The following is a 15,244-nucleotide window of genomic DNA, read 5'->3' as shown; positions in this document are numbered from 1 at the left end:
CTCAGTAGTGAAAAATGTCTGATGGTTCAAACTAATAGTTGAAAAAGAAATTAGCAGGGCAAATATATGATAATCTAAACTTTTAAATTCCTTTATTTATGTTTTCTTTCTTTTTAAAGAGAACATGATAATCCAAAATGAATTCTGTGCTGCAGAACAGATACCTGCATCCTATGTAAGATGCCTGCTTTATTTGTTAGAAGAATGGACTGGAGTGGAATACTTGGAAGAATACTTGAGTTACCTGGTCACGTGCCTACTTATTCTACTACTTATAGGCTTTCTACTTCCAATGGTCATTTTCCTTTTCTTTTTTTATTTCTGCTCTCATTGTTTATATTTACAAAAGAAAGACAGACATAAATGAAGGTTAATTGAATGGAGTAAGACAATTGTTGGCAACTGCATGGTATGTTCATGCAAGAATATGGAATGGTAAGTATCCTACTGTTTTTCTTATGCATGACAGTTTTAAACTAAATTATCCCCAGACTTAAGGACAGATATTCATAAAGTCAATGGATGATTTCATTTCACTGGATTTTTTGAAACTATTGCTTTTAGTATCATGTCATTTAGCACCCTTCAAATAATTGGTACTACAATTCACATTAGCATAATTGACTGAGATTAATAGGAATTATATTCTTAAATAAGATTTTCTAGAAAACACCTTCCTTTTTTACTTATTTTATTTTCACCACTTGTACATTATTCAATTAACAATGCTGCAAATGGTTAATAATGTAAAGTTAAAAATGTGCTTTACGTCCGTGTTGATTGATGGCTGATTTGTCTGAATACCAAGTTTCCAGGAATTCTGTGGTGGTTTTGGATTTGGCTTCTTCTGGCATGCTCATAATTTTCCAGTTTAAACTGTGGTTGAGTCTGCCCATGTGTTATAGGATGGTGTTCATGGATGTTCTCAGCTAGTTTTCTGCCTTCTGTCCTACATAGTGGCTGTTACAATTCTCCCACTGTATGTTGTGGACTCCTGATTTTTACGTCTTGGGTGCTGGGTTTTTGGTTTGCCTTGGAGAGCTTTAGTTGGCTTGTGTGCTATGGTGATGCCTTGTGGTTGTAATAGTCTGTTGGCTGTGTATGAGATAGTTGTCTATATGGTAGATTTATCCTTTTGATAGCTTGTGTTAATTATGCTGCAAAAGTTTGAATGATTTGGGAAGTTGAGTTGTTACTTTGGTAATGGAGCACTTGTTTAGTGTGGATTGTTTTCGGTTGACTTGTATTTCTAATTTGCCTCTGCCGAAGAGGTTATATAGGAAGGATGGTGTGTGGCTGTTTTTTTGTTCCCATGTGAATTGTATTCCTTTGAAAGTGTGGTTGATTGTTTCATGTGACTTCTCTAATTGTTCCTTTTTTATTATAACAAAGGTGTCATATTGTTTTTCTTTTGTGATTTGACTTTTCTTACTTAGGTCATTGATGGTTCTCTTCATCAGGTTGTCTAGTTTCTGTATTGGGTTTGTGCTTACTGGAACATAAAATTGAAGTAACAACTAGAAAGTATCTCCTCTATATAAAATTACTATGTGTATTCTATTGCTCTTAGTGTTTTGTTTTGTTTTTGAAAACCAGATTCAAAAGACCATATAGATAAAACAATCAAATGCAAGCAAGCATCATTTGAAATGAGATGGATGACAAATTAAACAAACAAACAGAAACAATAATACACAGAATTATATGTTTTCAGTAGTATTAAATACGAAGGCTTGGAGAGCCTTTAAAAGTGTTTTGCAGATGCTTTAGCCTTAGCATGAAGTGTCATTTCTAAAGATAAAGACATTAAAAAGTTACATTTTTGGAAACTTCAAATGGCTGCTTTAAAAGCTTTTTCCAGTTGTCTCTCTGTGTCTATGTTCCAGGAGAAGGTTTTTGTGTGTGGATAAAACTTTGAAAGAGTTACACCATATCTTCTGGAAGACATTGCTCCTTCAGTGCTTTAATGGATAGAGCAATGATACTTTAGTGGAAACTGGGACTAGTTAAGCTTTGTCAGAACTTATAAAAGTGATGAGAACTGCAATATATCAGAGTCATCACACAGAACAAAGTACTATGCACAGGGGGCTTCCCACTTTGATTCTAGCATGGCCAGGTATACTTTGAATGGGATCTGAGTGAATGTGTGAGAGAGACTATGTTTGTAAAGCTTTTAGTTCAGAAAATGAACAGTGAAATTTGAAATCTGCATTTACTTTCTATTTTGAATTCTAAATAAATAAGAACAAAAAGAACTAATAGCATCAAGGTTTTTATAAAAACCCTTTTTATCTTTTTTCCATATGACACATGGATAAATCAGAATAGCAGGGTTAGACTAAACTGTTGCAAACCATAAAAAAACATTATTTTGTTATTTTGTCATGAACACAAGAACAGGCACCATCATTTATTAGTTTAGTCATTGTCATGACTGTGGTATAAGTGTAAGCACGGCTTTGGCAGACTGACACCTCAAAGAACAATGTATCTCAATGCAGGAAAAAAGGCATGTAAAACTTGCAACATCACGTGACGTCGTGTGACGTATTGCGACTTTTCTCCCATTGCCGGCAATGGGGTGGGTGCGGTTTCGGCGTGAGGCATCCGGCCCATGGGCTGGCAGTTAGACATGCCTGCAGTAAAATGTATGTCATTGGAATGTTATAGCTTAGAAGTGGAATTGCCAAATGGTATCTCAGGGTGTGATTAAGTCTGCCATTCTTATCTCAGGGTGTGATTAAGTCTGCCATTCTTACCCTTCTTTTTTAAAAGTTATTCTTTCACAGATTGTAAAATCGGGAAAGATGCATTTCATCATCTTCATTTTGAAGAATTCCTTTGGCAGAAAATGGGCCCCCTAGCCAATAAAAATTGAGGGCCTGCTGCAACCAAAACTTTGCTTAGAAGAGTCTCATGTACTCCGAGGGGAACAAAGCTATGAGGACTCCCCTAGTGTGGAGTGACCTAAAAATCAAAATAGCTACTTACGATATGCATAGTAATGTAAATATTGCACTCATATACAGGTCCTTGGCTATCAAATATATAAGCCATATTTATTATTGCATATTTAATTAAAATGAGAGGCATTGTTTAAGGCAGAGCAAGAGGCTTTTGGAAGTTCCTAGAAAGAAAAAAGTTACATAGTTGCTCCCCTTAGGAACTAAGAAAATTTGCCCCCCAAAAGTTAAGGTGTGCGGTGAGGTAAATGTATTCGGCCAATCAAAACCGCTGATGCAATCTCTAAGATGTATAAAAAAAACTGTTGTGAGGGGACACAGGGAGTCCTTGTTTTGAGACTTTAGCCCCCAAGCAGACTTCTTTACCTCTGCCACAGAAATAAACATTTTGATATTTTCCCATCCACCTTTGTGCGATTATTGGCTAAGTCGCACCAGGTGAAATGAAACCACCCAGCTTTGGGCTGAGCCAACATTGTGGTAAAAAGACTCCACAGTGTCAGTAAAATGACCACAGTGTACTTTATTTAATGATTTGGTACTTCTTGTTGCAATAAAATAAAAAAAATCTACAAAATCCAAATATATAAAATTTTTCAAGTTTTCTTTTAAAGTTTTACAAGAAAAATCAAGTTGTATTCAAAGAAATGTTTAAGTATGAAGCAGTACTTTGAATTTCATTTCATCACAAATTGTAACTTACTTAACAGACCAAAAGAACTATGGTACTGTAGTACAACAAATACTTCACACACTGTGTTCTTTACTATAGCACATTTAACCACTGTCAGTGCAAGGCAATGGTCTCTAGCCAATCAAGACACTCTTCACAATCAGGACTCAAAAGGAATGTTTGTATACATGGAGTCTGAATATAGGTATTTACAGGAAGGATTTTTGTTCCATTATCTATTTGAGTCTTCATTTCAAACGAAATACCAAGTACATTTGTACAACGTTTACAGGTCATAGCACAATAACTGTCATGAATATCATTCAACTCAAGTCACTGTGCTTGAGGGAAATATATCTACATGGTTCCCATAAACATAAAGATGATCTGATAATGGTAACTATTGAGTAAAAGCACAGTTACAATTAGCACAATGCAACAGTTTACAATAAGAGCTGAGAAATTATTGGCCATTTTCTAGTCTGCGAAGGGTAACTTTTCATTACTTTTTCTGGTATTTCTTATAAGTAGATTACTGATACAGGATAAACAAAGTGAGGGGAAACCCTTAATTTATAAATAGGAAAAATACAACTCTTAAGACAAAGTAAGCATATACAAGCAGCTTATATGGGTTGGTTCCTTGATATTTGTACTGTATGTCATAGACTCACACTCCTAAATCAGCTATATGGATACTGAGCTGAACATCAAAATCCACTAATCCAGGTGGATGACACAGTGAATTCTGATACCAGCATATTCCTGTTATTTTTTTTAAAGGGAGAAAAGCTGTATGCTTCTGCCACCAAATAGATGATTTTGGACTATGTTCAAGTTTCCACTTTAGATCCAGCAATAAGATGCAACCAGTATTTTCTTTCTTTACAAAAGACATAAGATAAATATAGAAACCGGTCTGCCTCCAAACATCATAAATGCTTCACAGTGAGGAAGCATGTTTCATATTCATTTATGATCCTGGATCGATATTTTTCCTCCCCTAGATTATTCTTCCTAAATACTAATTGGCATAATTTTAAAAAATATTTTATTTCTAAACGTTATAAATTGCAAAAAGAATGAAAATTAAAGCCAGCTGAGGTAGTCTACTGTAAAAAAAAATGCAAATTTTAAACATAACCAGAAAAATAGTGGTATAAGTTTCCAACTCTTGGAAATGTAGTTGCTCAATAATAAAATGGCTTTGCATTATTAGAATTTCACAAATAAGCAAAATTAATATATTAAGCCCCATCTGTTTTCTGTATCTCAAATGTTTTTAACGTTTCATGTTTCTTGGATGATGCCCTATGCAAACATTTACTGTAGTGTAGTCTTTATATTAAAGTCACTCTATATCAATATAATATATCTTTCTCCAAGAAACAAAAATATTGCAACTTTGGAAAAGAACAATTTGATTTTCAATACAAGGATGTTGCGGTACATATGCATGTTTTTACAGATATTTTATATCATCAAAATGCACTGTGCCTTTTCAGGTTCTGTCTTGGTTACAGAATTCATAGCTAACGGGAACAGTGACCATACAGACTGAAATTCTTCAGGCTGAAATTCAATCTATCTGGAAGGCAACACTTCAGACATTTCAATGTAAGGTAACAAAAACACAGTAATAGAATAGTGATAACATATCAAAATTACACTTCCATTTGAACCAGCAATTACAAGGTAATGCCCATTTAGTAGAACTTTGGCAGGAATTCCCACAGAAATATGTGTATGTAATTTACATAGACTTTTACAAGATTATTAATCTTCAGATGTGGAACAAACTCTCAAAGATATTTTGAAATTTTTCCATCCATTTCACTCCTTGGAATCACTAGGACAAAGATTATCAGGGAGCACTCCACAGGGAGGATGAAGAGTTTTTTTCTTTTCTTTTTTTTTAAAAAAGAAGAATTCAGTTTTTCCTCTTGACATTGACTTTCTGTTCATTTTCGTTCATTTCTCCTTATTTTTTTCTCTCTCTAGTCTGTGCTTGCTGGTGGTCAGCCTCAGCTCATCCGGATTCTGCTATCTCTCCCCTCATATTAGCCCTTGACTGTTAGGAATGCCAACATATATAAGCCATTAAAAAGCAACAGCAATGCCATGCATCCCATCAACTCTGGGTAGCAAAGATGCTGTCCTTACAAATTCACATTGCAAAATTATAGCTTCTACCAGTTAAAAGCAGTTCTATCACTGTAGCTATGCCAAGAATGAGTATGCTAACAGTGGGCCTATTTGTAAAAGAGGATCCAGGAGGGCAATGGAAGCAGTCATACAACGTTTATTCTTCATTTATTTTGTTTTGTTTTTCACTATACCTATATACTACCTTTGCTTTAGGACTCAAGCCCTTCAGTTTTATTCCCATAATAATGAGCCCAAAAGTCAGGAAGAAAGCACAACTAGGATATGATTCTTATTGTGTTTAACTGGAACCTTGGGATAAGGGGGAACTAATATCTAACCAACTTCAGGGAAAGTTGCAGTCTATGGTAAAAGGACAAAAAGGTTTATACTATTGCATGCTCTGGAAACCTGCTGTAGAAATCCTGGAAACAGAGGCCACCATCACTGTTGGAGAGGAAATTTGGTTTGTTGATCCTCCATGTGTCTCTGTATGTTGCTTGTTGCAAACTTCCGTAAGGGACATAGATAGTTCTTGCTAGTGTTTTAGTGACCATACAAAGGGCTGGAAACCAATGTAAAGGTCTTAAAGGTTTGCTATGCCTGGTATTCTCTCACACTGCAGCCAAAGGGTGGAAAAGAACAGCATTTCTGAAGATGGCAGAGCAGTCAGATAATGCAGCTACTTCTCTGTCAGAGTATTTCAGGCAATAATGCTACTTCAAAACTAGAAGTAAGGTTTTTACTGTGTCAGTGGAGTCAGAGGTAGATGTGTTAAAGAAAAGAAATGGGGCTGAGGAAGCAAACATGAAATTGAAATGGCTTGATTTGGAGGGAACATTTCTGACAAAATCAAATATTTGAGCAAAATCACATTGATATAGTGATTTGTCTGTTAGAAACTATACAACTGTACAACTGGTTATATACTAAGTTATACAAATTTCCTGATCAAATAATGACTGGCTTCCTATCTTCTGCAAACATAGTAAGAATCTTGTAAAGCAAAAATAATTGGTGGAGATCAGAACCATTGCTGATGCAATTGAGGGGGAAGTTAGTCAACTTGTCCTTTCATGTATTTACTCTATCGAATATGAAAAGTAGAATGAATGAAAATGTGATATTTTTCTGAAGCTCTAATTTGATGATGCCATTTAATGATTACCTTTCTATGCCAGAAAGAAAGGGTTATATTTCCGTTCATCCCCTTGTTCATATGTTGTAGCAGACTGGGGAAAGTTAACTTAGCCCCAAACCATTCTAGCATTTTTGGAACAAAAAAGCATCCTAAGGTTGACTCCATGCAAAATGTTAACACCCCTGGGAAGGGGTGGAAGCAAGAATCCATTTTGCTTCTTTAAAATCACTAATCCAAAGTTTAGTCCACTCTGGGAATGGAAAAAAAAGCTGTAGCAAATTGTATGCAAATTACTTCGCTTTTTGCATCCTAAGGATAGGTAATGGGAGAAGTTGGGTCATTTTTCTTTTCTTACTTGTCAGTGGAAAAGAAGGAGGTGTAGGTAACAGGAAGGCCTTGGCTGAGCCTTATATATTAAGAAGTTGCCTAGAATGCACCAGCATTCGTTTTGTGAAAGCTTATGTTGCCATTGGTTCCCTTGAAATAAAATGGGAAACATGAATGACAGAATAACATTATTCCTGTAAAATTACACCGAACAATGAAATAAGTTCAAGAACATCATGTAAAATAATTATACATCATCATAACACTGAAGCAAAAAAACTGAATTCTGTTTTCAAGAGAGAAGACTATGCCCTGGAACTATATTATAGACTTTGAACAGTATTAAAAAAAAAAAACAGCATTATGTATATTAGAAGTAAAAAATCATGTAGGCAACTCCAGCCATATCAAGACATAAATAATGAAACATTGTGTTACATCAAGAAGGGCCATTCTATGAATATAAAGGCTCCTTCCTAGCTAAAGAAGAGAAGAAAGAGATTGTCTTCATGAAACTCTGAAAATTGTCCAAATCACCATAATGGAAAAATGACATAGTAATGAATTATATCTCTGAATTGATAAATTATCTTTTATAAGATAGCTATTAGTAAAACATGCAAATATATTTTATGCAGGACCCATTAGTTCAATCTTAAGGCATGGCAGCCCTTACAAATCCAAATAAATATTCATATTCTTTACTATAAAAAAACCAATGAGAAACAAGCATCCTGCTTTTTGTTCAGACCTTTCTATTCAAAATATGATGCTGTTTATCACTTTTGAACAAACTTTGCAAAACTCAAATCTCCTCTTCTCTTATACTGTATCTTGTTCCACACATTATAATGGCAGACATAACATTATGCAAAAGACATGCTATGAAAAGAACCACAAATGCAAGACTGTTAATGGAGAGGAGCTTTGTTGAAATGCATGCAAAACATACAGATGAGGTGATCTTTGTGCTGTTAAAAGCTGTTCTCCTTCAACAAAAATTCCTTGGAGAACTTTGGTAAAGCTGAAACAATGGATGTCAGGGACAGGGAAGAGTGTGAGATGACTCATTCACTTTATTTCATCTTTTCCCCTCCTCTCTCTGTTTTGTACGTGCACACTTGGATGCCCACACCTGCCTTTCTTTCACCCTAAGCAGCACGTTTTCAGGAAAAGGATGGACCATTCTTGTCAGATTTTTTGATTTTTGAAATCAGGCTGAGGGCCACTTGAAATTAGTAATGGACTAGTATTGCCTACCCATACATGTTGAGTTTGTATTGAAAACATATTTCATAATTTCACAATTTCAACTTGTATGTCTATTGAAATAACAACATAACATTTGCCAATACAATTGCAGCAAGGCTTGAAGCAGTGCAAATTTAACATGCCATAATCTTAAACTTTTAAACTTTACTGGCAGACCCAGTAAAGAATTAATTAAATCTAAATAAGAAATTTTCAATTACAAGGGAGACTGCTGAAGGACATGCACATTTATGTAGGGCTATTTTTTGGGGAGAAGTTGTTTTCTGTTAATACAACTGTACAAAGATTTGCTTCACATACCTGCTTGTGGAGCTGCTTATATTCATAAACAATTTGCTCATATTTGCAATAGGTGATTATACCTCTGTTAAAGAATAACACAATGAACCATCTCACTTTTTGAAGTTTCTAATATATTGCAGAAACATTATGAAAATACAGCTTGCCACAATGTGGAGAATAACTGAAGTAGCAAACTATAACCTCACTATGAATCTGCAAAATTTCAGGCTAAACCTAATTATACATTGGCTTTTTCCAATCTGTAATTCTCCACTGTTGTGGTTTCACATTCTGTAAGTTGCGTTCCCAACAACATTGGACAATTCCAGATTGGAAAATACTGATTCATAGTTTAGAGTTCATCAGAATTCATTATAAAGCATTCAATGTACACACTGCACTAAATCTGAAGCACTCATCTGAAGTTTTCACTGTTTTGAAATATTCTAAAGGTAGAAATGGACATTTTCATATTGCATGATATTGTGAAACAAACTAATATAGCATCAAGTCTATGCAGTTATATTAATTTACAAAGGACTAGTGGATATAATTATGGACTAATTTTTAAGTTAATAAAGACAATGAGTCACAGGTGAAAAGATTCTGCCTATAAAAAGTAACAACTTGTGTACTGAGTTTTTGCTTTACAAAAATATTGACATAATCCATGAGTTATTCCAGTTTGCACCAATTTTTTGTTAAAAAAAATACTATCAAATTTTGACTTGCACCTTTAATACAACCAAAAGCACCATCAAGGATACTTTTAAGGTAAGAAAAGATACTTCCTAGAATCATGCCCAGATACCTATTTGGAAAACTATTTTTTTTTTACAGTTAGCTGGTTTGTATATAAGGCTAAAGTGTAGTTTAGCTGTACAAAAGTGAACCACAGTAAACTTTGGATTTATGTATTTCCCTTCTTCTTTTGATATACCTATGAGGAGTACTGAAATTTTAGAGTAATTTTGGATGCATTTTTCAGGCATCTTTTGCTTTTTCTTTGCTTTTGCTTTTTCTATTTTCTTCCTTACTGCTTATTAGCTTGTGTTAACTATTAACTTGTTTAAAAAAACAAAACTATACCTAAAAATGAAATATTAGATTAATTTTATTTTATCTACCTAATTAAAGCAAGTTTCATGTTATTAATCAGAAATATATATAGTTGGAAAAATATTGAGCATTAAACTACACATGAAGATCGTATGTTTCAACTAACATTAAAATGGCAAGTAAAATAGCACTTCATCTAGAATAGAATTGGATACTTTTGATCTTATTAGATGCCGTTTCAGATGACAAGAGGTGGGGTAGCATTAAATCCAAGGCTCACTGAAATACATTTTTGTGAAACTGAAACACAATGTTGTATTATGTCTAAGTACAATGAAACAGATTTTACCCTTTTCAAGAAAATCTTGCACATAAGGTAGGTTACTGTAGATTGCACTATTTATAAAGTATATACTGTAGTTTATATGCTTACAAACCAGGGGATATTTTTTGCTTAAACACCATTGACTACAACTGTAGAAGGTACAATGTATTCTTTCCAATTACTTTAGGACATTATCTCCTCTTCAAACCATAATATTATATTAATTTTGTAATTACACAATATTTGGCACTAAAAGGTTATAGCATATTGTGATGCTTTATTCATATATAGTAGATTAAAACACCTATTCTCTTTTGCTGCTGTTCTGAACATAATCTTCACAGGATTCAGTATATGGGATGTATACCTTTTTGGTATTTTTTCCATCTCCCTCCCTCCCTTTTCTTTTCTTTTTTTGTTTTTGCAACTGAAATTTAATCATGATTATCATTTAATTTACATTTTTAATAACCATCTAAACTCTCAATTCTTTTTGAAAGTTGAGGAAGGAGGAAGGAATCATCTGCATAGAATTTCTGTTAAAAAGTACCCTGAAGTTGTACATAAAATATTGATTTCTGTTTAAAAAAAGAAAATAAAATTTAATAAAATAAAAATGAATAGTTTCTTTGATTATAAATAGAATTCTAGATTAGAGAAAAATTACTAATGCCTTGTTCAATGTCTCTCATTTGAAAATGTTTCATGATTTACCTATGCAAGATAACTATATTAATTTCTTTCATAGAAATTAGAATTCATATAACAGTAACATTGCCTTGTATGAATTTAGTTATTCTGACCATTTTTTCTAAACTGCAACTTTATTTTGTAAATAAGTATGCAAACATACTCAGCTTAAAAACATATGCAGGGATTTATCTAAAAAGGAAAAAAAAGAAAACAAAACCCCACTCACTAGTGTGTTGGATGTCACTCATTCAACCCTTCCTGTCTTATTTTTAAATTCCGTATAATGCACTTTAAAATCAGAGTAATCAGACTAAGTCTATTTCTCAGTCAAAAATAATGATTTTTTGAGGTTTTTGTATGCTGCTTCTTTTAGGCTTACTGAGATAGACTGTGGTACAGTGGATCAAATGATAATCATGATGGTAGTCAGACTAAGGACACTGCTATAGCTTCCTGATCTGCTGTAGAATGAAATTAAGTTATTGCCACGGCCCTATTAGTACCCTTTTATTTGGATGCATCATAGCCGTTGCACTGAGTTTTCTGTATTCATTGTATTTATAGAGTTGTTTCATACTCCAATCGCTCCTGTATAAGGGCGTCATCTTTATACTGTAGTCGTGGAGGAGAAGGAGAACATTCAAAAGCTAAAATGGCCTTTCTGAGGCTCCTGTCCAATACATGTCTTTCCCATGCTGGATACCTATTCCTGAATAAATCAATTTTAATGACAGATTCTTCAATCCTTGGTGGTCGGGATGAAGGGGTTGAAGGTGCAGTTGGCCTTACTTGAAAGACAGGTACGCACCCATCTCTCTCAGCAAATTTCTGATCCCGTTCACTTGTGACACTCCGATTATTAGAAATAGACCTTAAAGTACTTGATGCTACTTCAGCAGGAAGAGTGAAGGCAGCTACAGAATCCTCACAAGCACAGCTTGGTGACTGCCCAAATCGTGGTCCATTAGGATGAAAGAAGGCATAGTACATCAGCATAAAAACAATGCCAGTTAAAAAGCTGCTGAACACCACACAAAGTGCCGGTATGGCAAATGCATCAGAAATCATAGGAGCCTTGTATAGATACCAAAGAGCACTCAAGGCGGTGTTTTCCAAAAGGATCACAAAATAATAAATGAAAAGCCTACAACGTGTCCTTCCCTCCTTGACGTTGAACCAACTAAAGATATAAATTATTCCAACAACCATGTCAAACACAATCTCTTCCCATTTAGTAATGCAGAATTCTGTTTCACAATGGACAATCCAGAAAGTCATAATACACCAATGAAGGACTATGAAGATTCCAAAGTATAGTTGAAAAACAGAGGCAAAGAGAGCAAAAGTAATCACCCTGGCTGCGATTGTGAAAAAATGCCAACAAAATTGAATAATTACAGCCATGTAGCTGATAGGTTTCTTGTCATCCCGGGAGTCACGAAGAGCTTTTTGATATGAAGCCAGTGCCCATGCCAAAGATACTAGAGATGCTGCTGCAGTAAGACCTACAGGAAAAGGAAGGGCAATAAATATAGGACATGTCATTAATGAAGATGAACAAAGGAGACTTTTGAAAAAACATGCATAATCTCATTACACTCCTACTAGCAAGGCCCAGCAGTATGTACAATCATGTGTATGTTTTCTTCTAGTGGAAGAAAACAAAGAATTATGCTGGAAGATTGCAATCTGATAAATGACATTTTGTAACAGGAATTTAAAGATGCAGGGGAATTTTTAATTACTGAAAACATTTATTTAACAAACATAACTGTAATGAACTCATTAAAACCTACAAGACAACAATTATTCTACAGGCAGAAACTGTAAGAGCATATCAGCAGTAAGATAACAATATTATATAACAGCATGAAATACAAACACACACACACACATACACACAAACCTCAATCCCCAAAGACTCAGAATTCAGTTAAAAATGCATTATGTTCTACCCTTCAACAGATGAATTGTGGGAGAAGTAGGAAATTTTATGGAAAACATCTGAAGATGAAAATTTGTTCATATTTCAGCACGGGCATTAACTTAGCAAAATTCCAAGTTCTGATGGCCTACCTTATTCTGATGGTGTTATTAAATTCAATCCATATTACTTTTTTGTGAGAGGAAACAGATTCAGTTTAGTGATAAGAAATTCCTCCTACCTGTGCAAGTAAAATGCTTTCTTTTATAAATTCAAATCCAATGTCCTAGCAATCGTGGACAATACAATATATTTAGTATTTGGTTAAGATGCAGAAAAATCAAAATAATAATGGACTGGCATATGTATATACCAGAAATATATTGAACACAGAATAAACATTTGGAAAGATCTAATCCAACTTGCTACTCAGTGCAGGAATTCAAGATGAACGTCCTAATAAATGGTTGTCTAGTATCTGTCACTTTTCGGGCCTGGTGATTCTATTATTTCTACAGTTGAGAAGTTTTTTCTAATATTCAGTCATAATCTACATTCTTATAATCATTATTTCATATTCTATATTCTGCAATGTGTAAGAGTAGATCTTGTCTTTCTTCCAGCAACATCTTTTCAGGTATTTGAAGAAAGCTATTATTCGGACACCCTCAGTGATCTTTTCTCAAGGCTAAAACATAAGATCCTCCAGTCTCTTTTCATAGGATTTCTAGTTTTGATCTTCCTAATTTCCCATCTCTGAAACTATTACAATTTCTCTGATTTCTCCTGAAAGTGCAGTACACAAAACATTATGTCCCAGAGCAAACCAAAGCACAATAAGCTAGAATGGTTTGGGAATTATGTTTTTTTTCATGAGACCTGAATTTGCCTTTTTTACAGTTATATGGCTCACTGGCTCATATTTGTGCTCAACTACCATTCTTGTACCTTTTTCTAAGTAATATTAAGGAGTTTGCTTATAACTGTACCTTTATTTAGTCATTTAAAGGAATTCCTACCTATCGTGTGTGCCATAATCCATATGTTACTCTTGCCATCAAATCCTAGTTTCATTTGCTCTGAATGATAATTGTATTTATCATTGTTTGCTTGTTTGCCTTGATTTCCTTTAAGCTTAAGATTTCTAGCATTAATCATTAATTTTTCCAAGTCTCTTGCCTTCATTCTTTTTAGTATCAGAAGGAGAGAAAGAGAAAAACTCTCAGGCTTTCATGATTGATGTCATCTCTTTAAGATGCACTACAAGAAATTCTAGAATTCTTTTGATATAGTCTATAATAACCAAATCTTTTTATGTATACTATGATTTCCAAGAATTATATTGGAATGTTTTACTTTTTAATTTCTTTTTGAATTAATTTTATGGCCAGTCAGGCTGAATATAAGAACACCTCTGTTGAAATATTCTGTTATTCTGCAAGGCAGTTCTGATTAAAGATATATATAGGAGAGCAAAAAAGTTGCTCAGGTTGTGAGTTTTCCCAAAAAGAACTGTAGGATTTTTCTTTTTCTCTTCCCTCATCCCCAATCCTACCACAGTCCCAAGTAGTTGCTATTTTCCCAGAAAAGGGAAAGTATGGCTATCCAAAAATCTTGGAAGGATGTACTAAAAAGTGACATGGCAAAGCAGCTTAAATTAGTGTTGCTATTGTTTTTTGTTAAAATTCAAACAACCATGCAGACACTGAAGTACTAAAAAGTTGCATGAGTATTTTTTTAAGAAAAGGACTGTTTTTGCTAACCGGTAGGGTATATATCACTTACATGTAATTTATTAAAACAGAAACAAAGATATATTCACACAATTTACAATATATATAATCCACTAGGTGGCACTGCAGCACAATTTAATGTTTTTTTTTTTGTCTATTTTGCTTTTGGCAGTAATTTGTTAGCTACCCTATTAATAGGTCTAAATGAATAGGACATAATAATAAAGTTTCTTTAAAATTGTGAAAGCAACGTATGTTTTCTTAATTAAAATTCTTGTATGTAGAATTTTCAAGCACGACTCATATATGGATACATGTGGTTGAGAAAATGGTTGCACAGCAGGTTTAGAGAGCCTTGGAAAGAGGATTACCCGAATTTTTTCAATAGATATGAAGACCTAAATATGGCACAGAAACAGCATTTATCACACTTCTGGATGAACTCTGGTGAGGATGGGATTGGATTGTGTACCATACTTGCTCTGCAGTTCTCTGCAGCTTTCAATATTATCGACCACGCTATCCTTTTGGACTGGCTCAGGGGATTAAGGATGGGGGGCACAGTGTTCTGGTAGTTGGCATCTTTTTTCCAGTGTTGATCCAGTCATTATTGCTGTTGGGTGGAGAAATCCCATCTTTGGTCCCTGCCATGTGGGGTTCTGCAAGGTTTGGTGCATTCTCCTAGTCCACATCTAACATGAAGC

General features: G+C 34.3%; 1 protein-coding gene across 1 annotated transcript; it reads right to left on the bottom strand.

The window, feature by feature from the left end:
• Positions 1-5,635: 5,635 nt before the first annotated feature.
• On the bottom strand, positions 5,636-12,428 carry LOC120316866 (XK-related protein 4). The gene has a single exon (XM_039362977.1). The coding sequence runs from the start codon at positions 12,426-12,428 to the stop codon at positions 11,442-11,444; it is 987 nt and encodes a 328-aa protein (XP_039218911.1). The 3' UTR covers positions 5,636-11,441.
• Positions 12,429-15,244: the final 2,816 nt, after the last annotated feature.

The sequence above is a fragment of the Crotalus tigris genome, unplaced genomic scaffold (genome assembly GCF_016545835.1).
Source record: "Crotalus tigris isolate CLP2741 ecotype Arizona unplaced genomic scaffold, ASM1654583v1 scf7180000019500.377444, whole genome shotgun sequence".
In the NCBI taxonomy this organism is placed as follows: domain Eukaryota; kingdom Metazoa; phylum Chordata; class Lepidosauria; order Squamata; family Viperidae; genus Crotalus; species Crotalus tigris.
Note: the sequence above shows the minus strand (reverse complement) of the source record. Positions and strands in the feature narration are given on the sequence as shown.

What these genes read in the sequence shown, in the direction of transcription:
- LOC120316866 (XM_039362977.1), bottom strand. Translation starts at nt 12,428, where the DNA reads ATGACATGTCCTATATTTATTGCCCTTCCTTTTCCTGTAGGTCTTACT.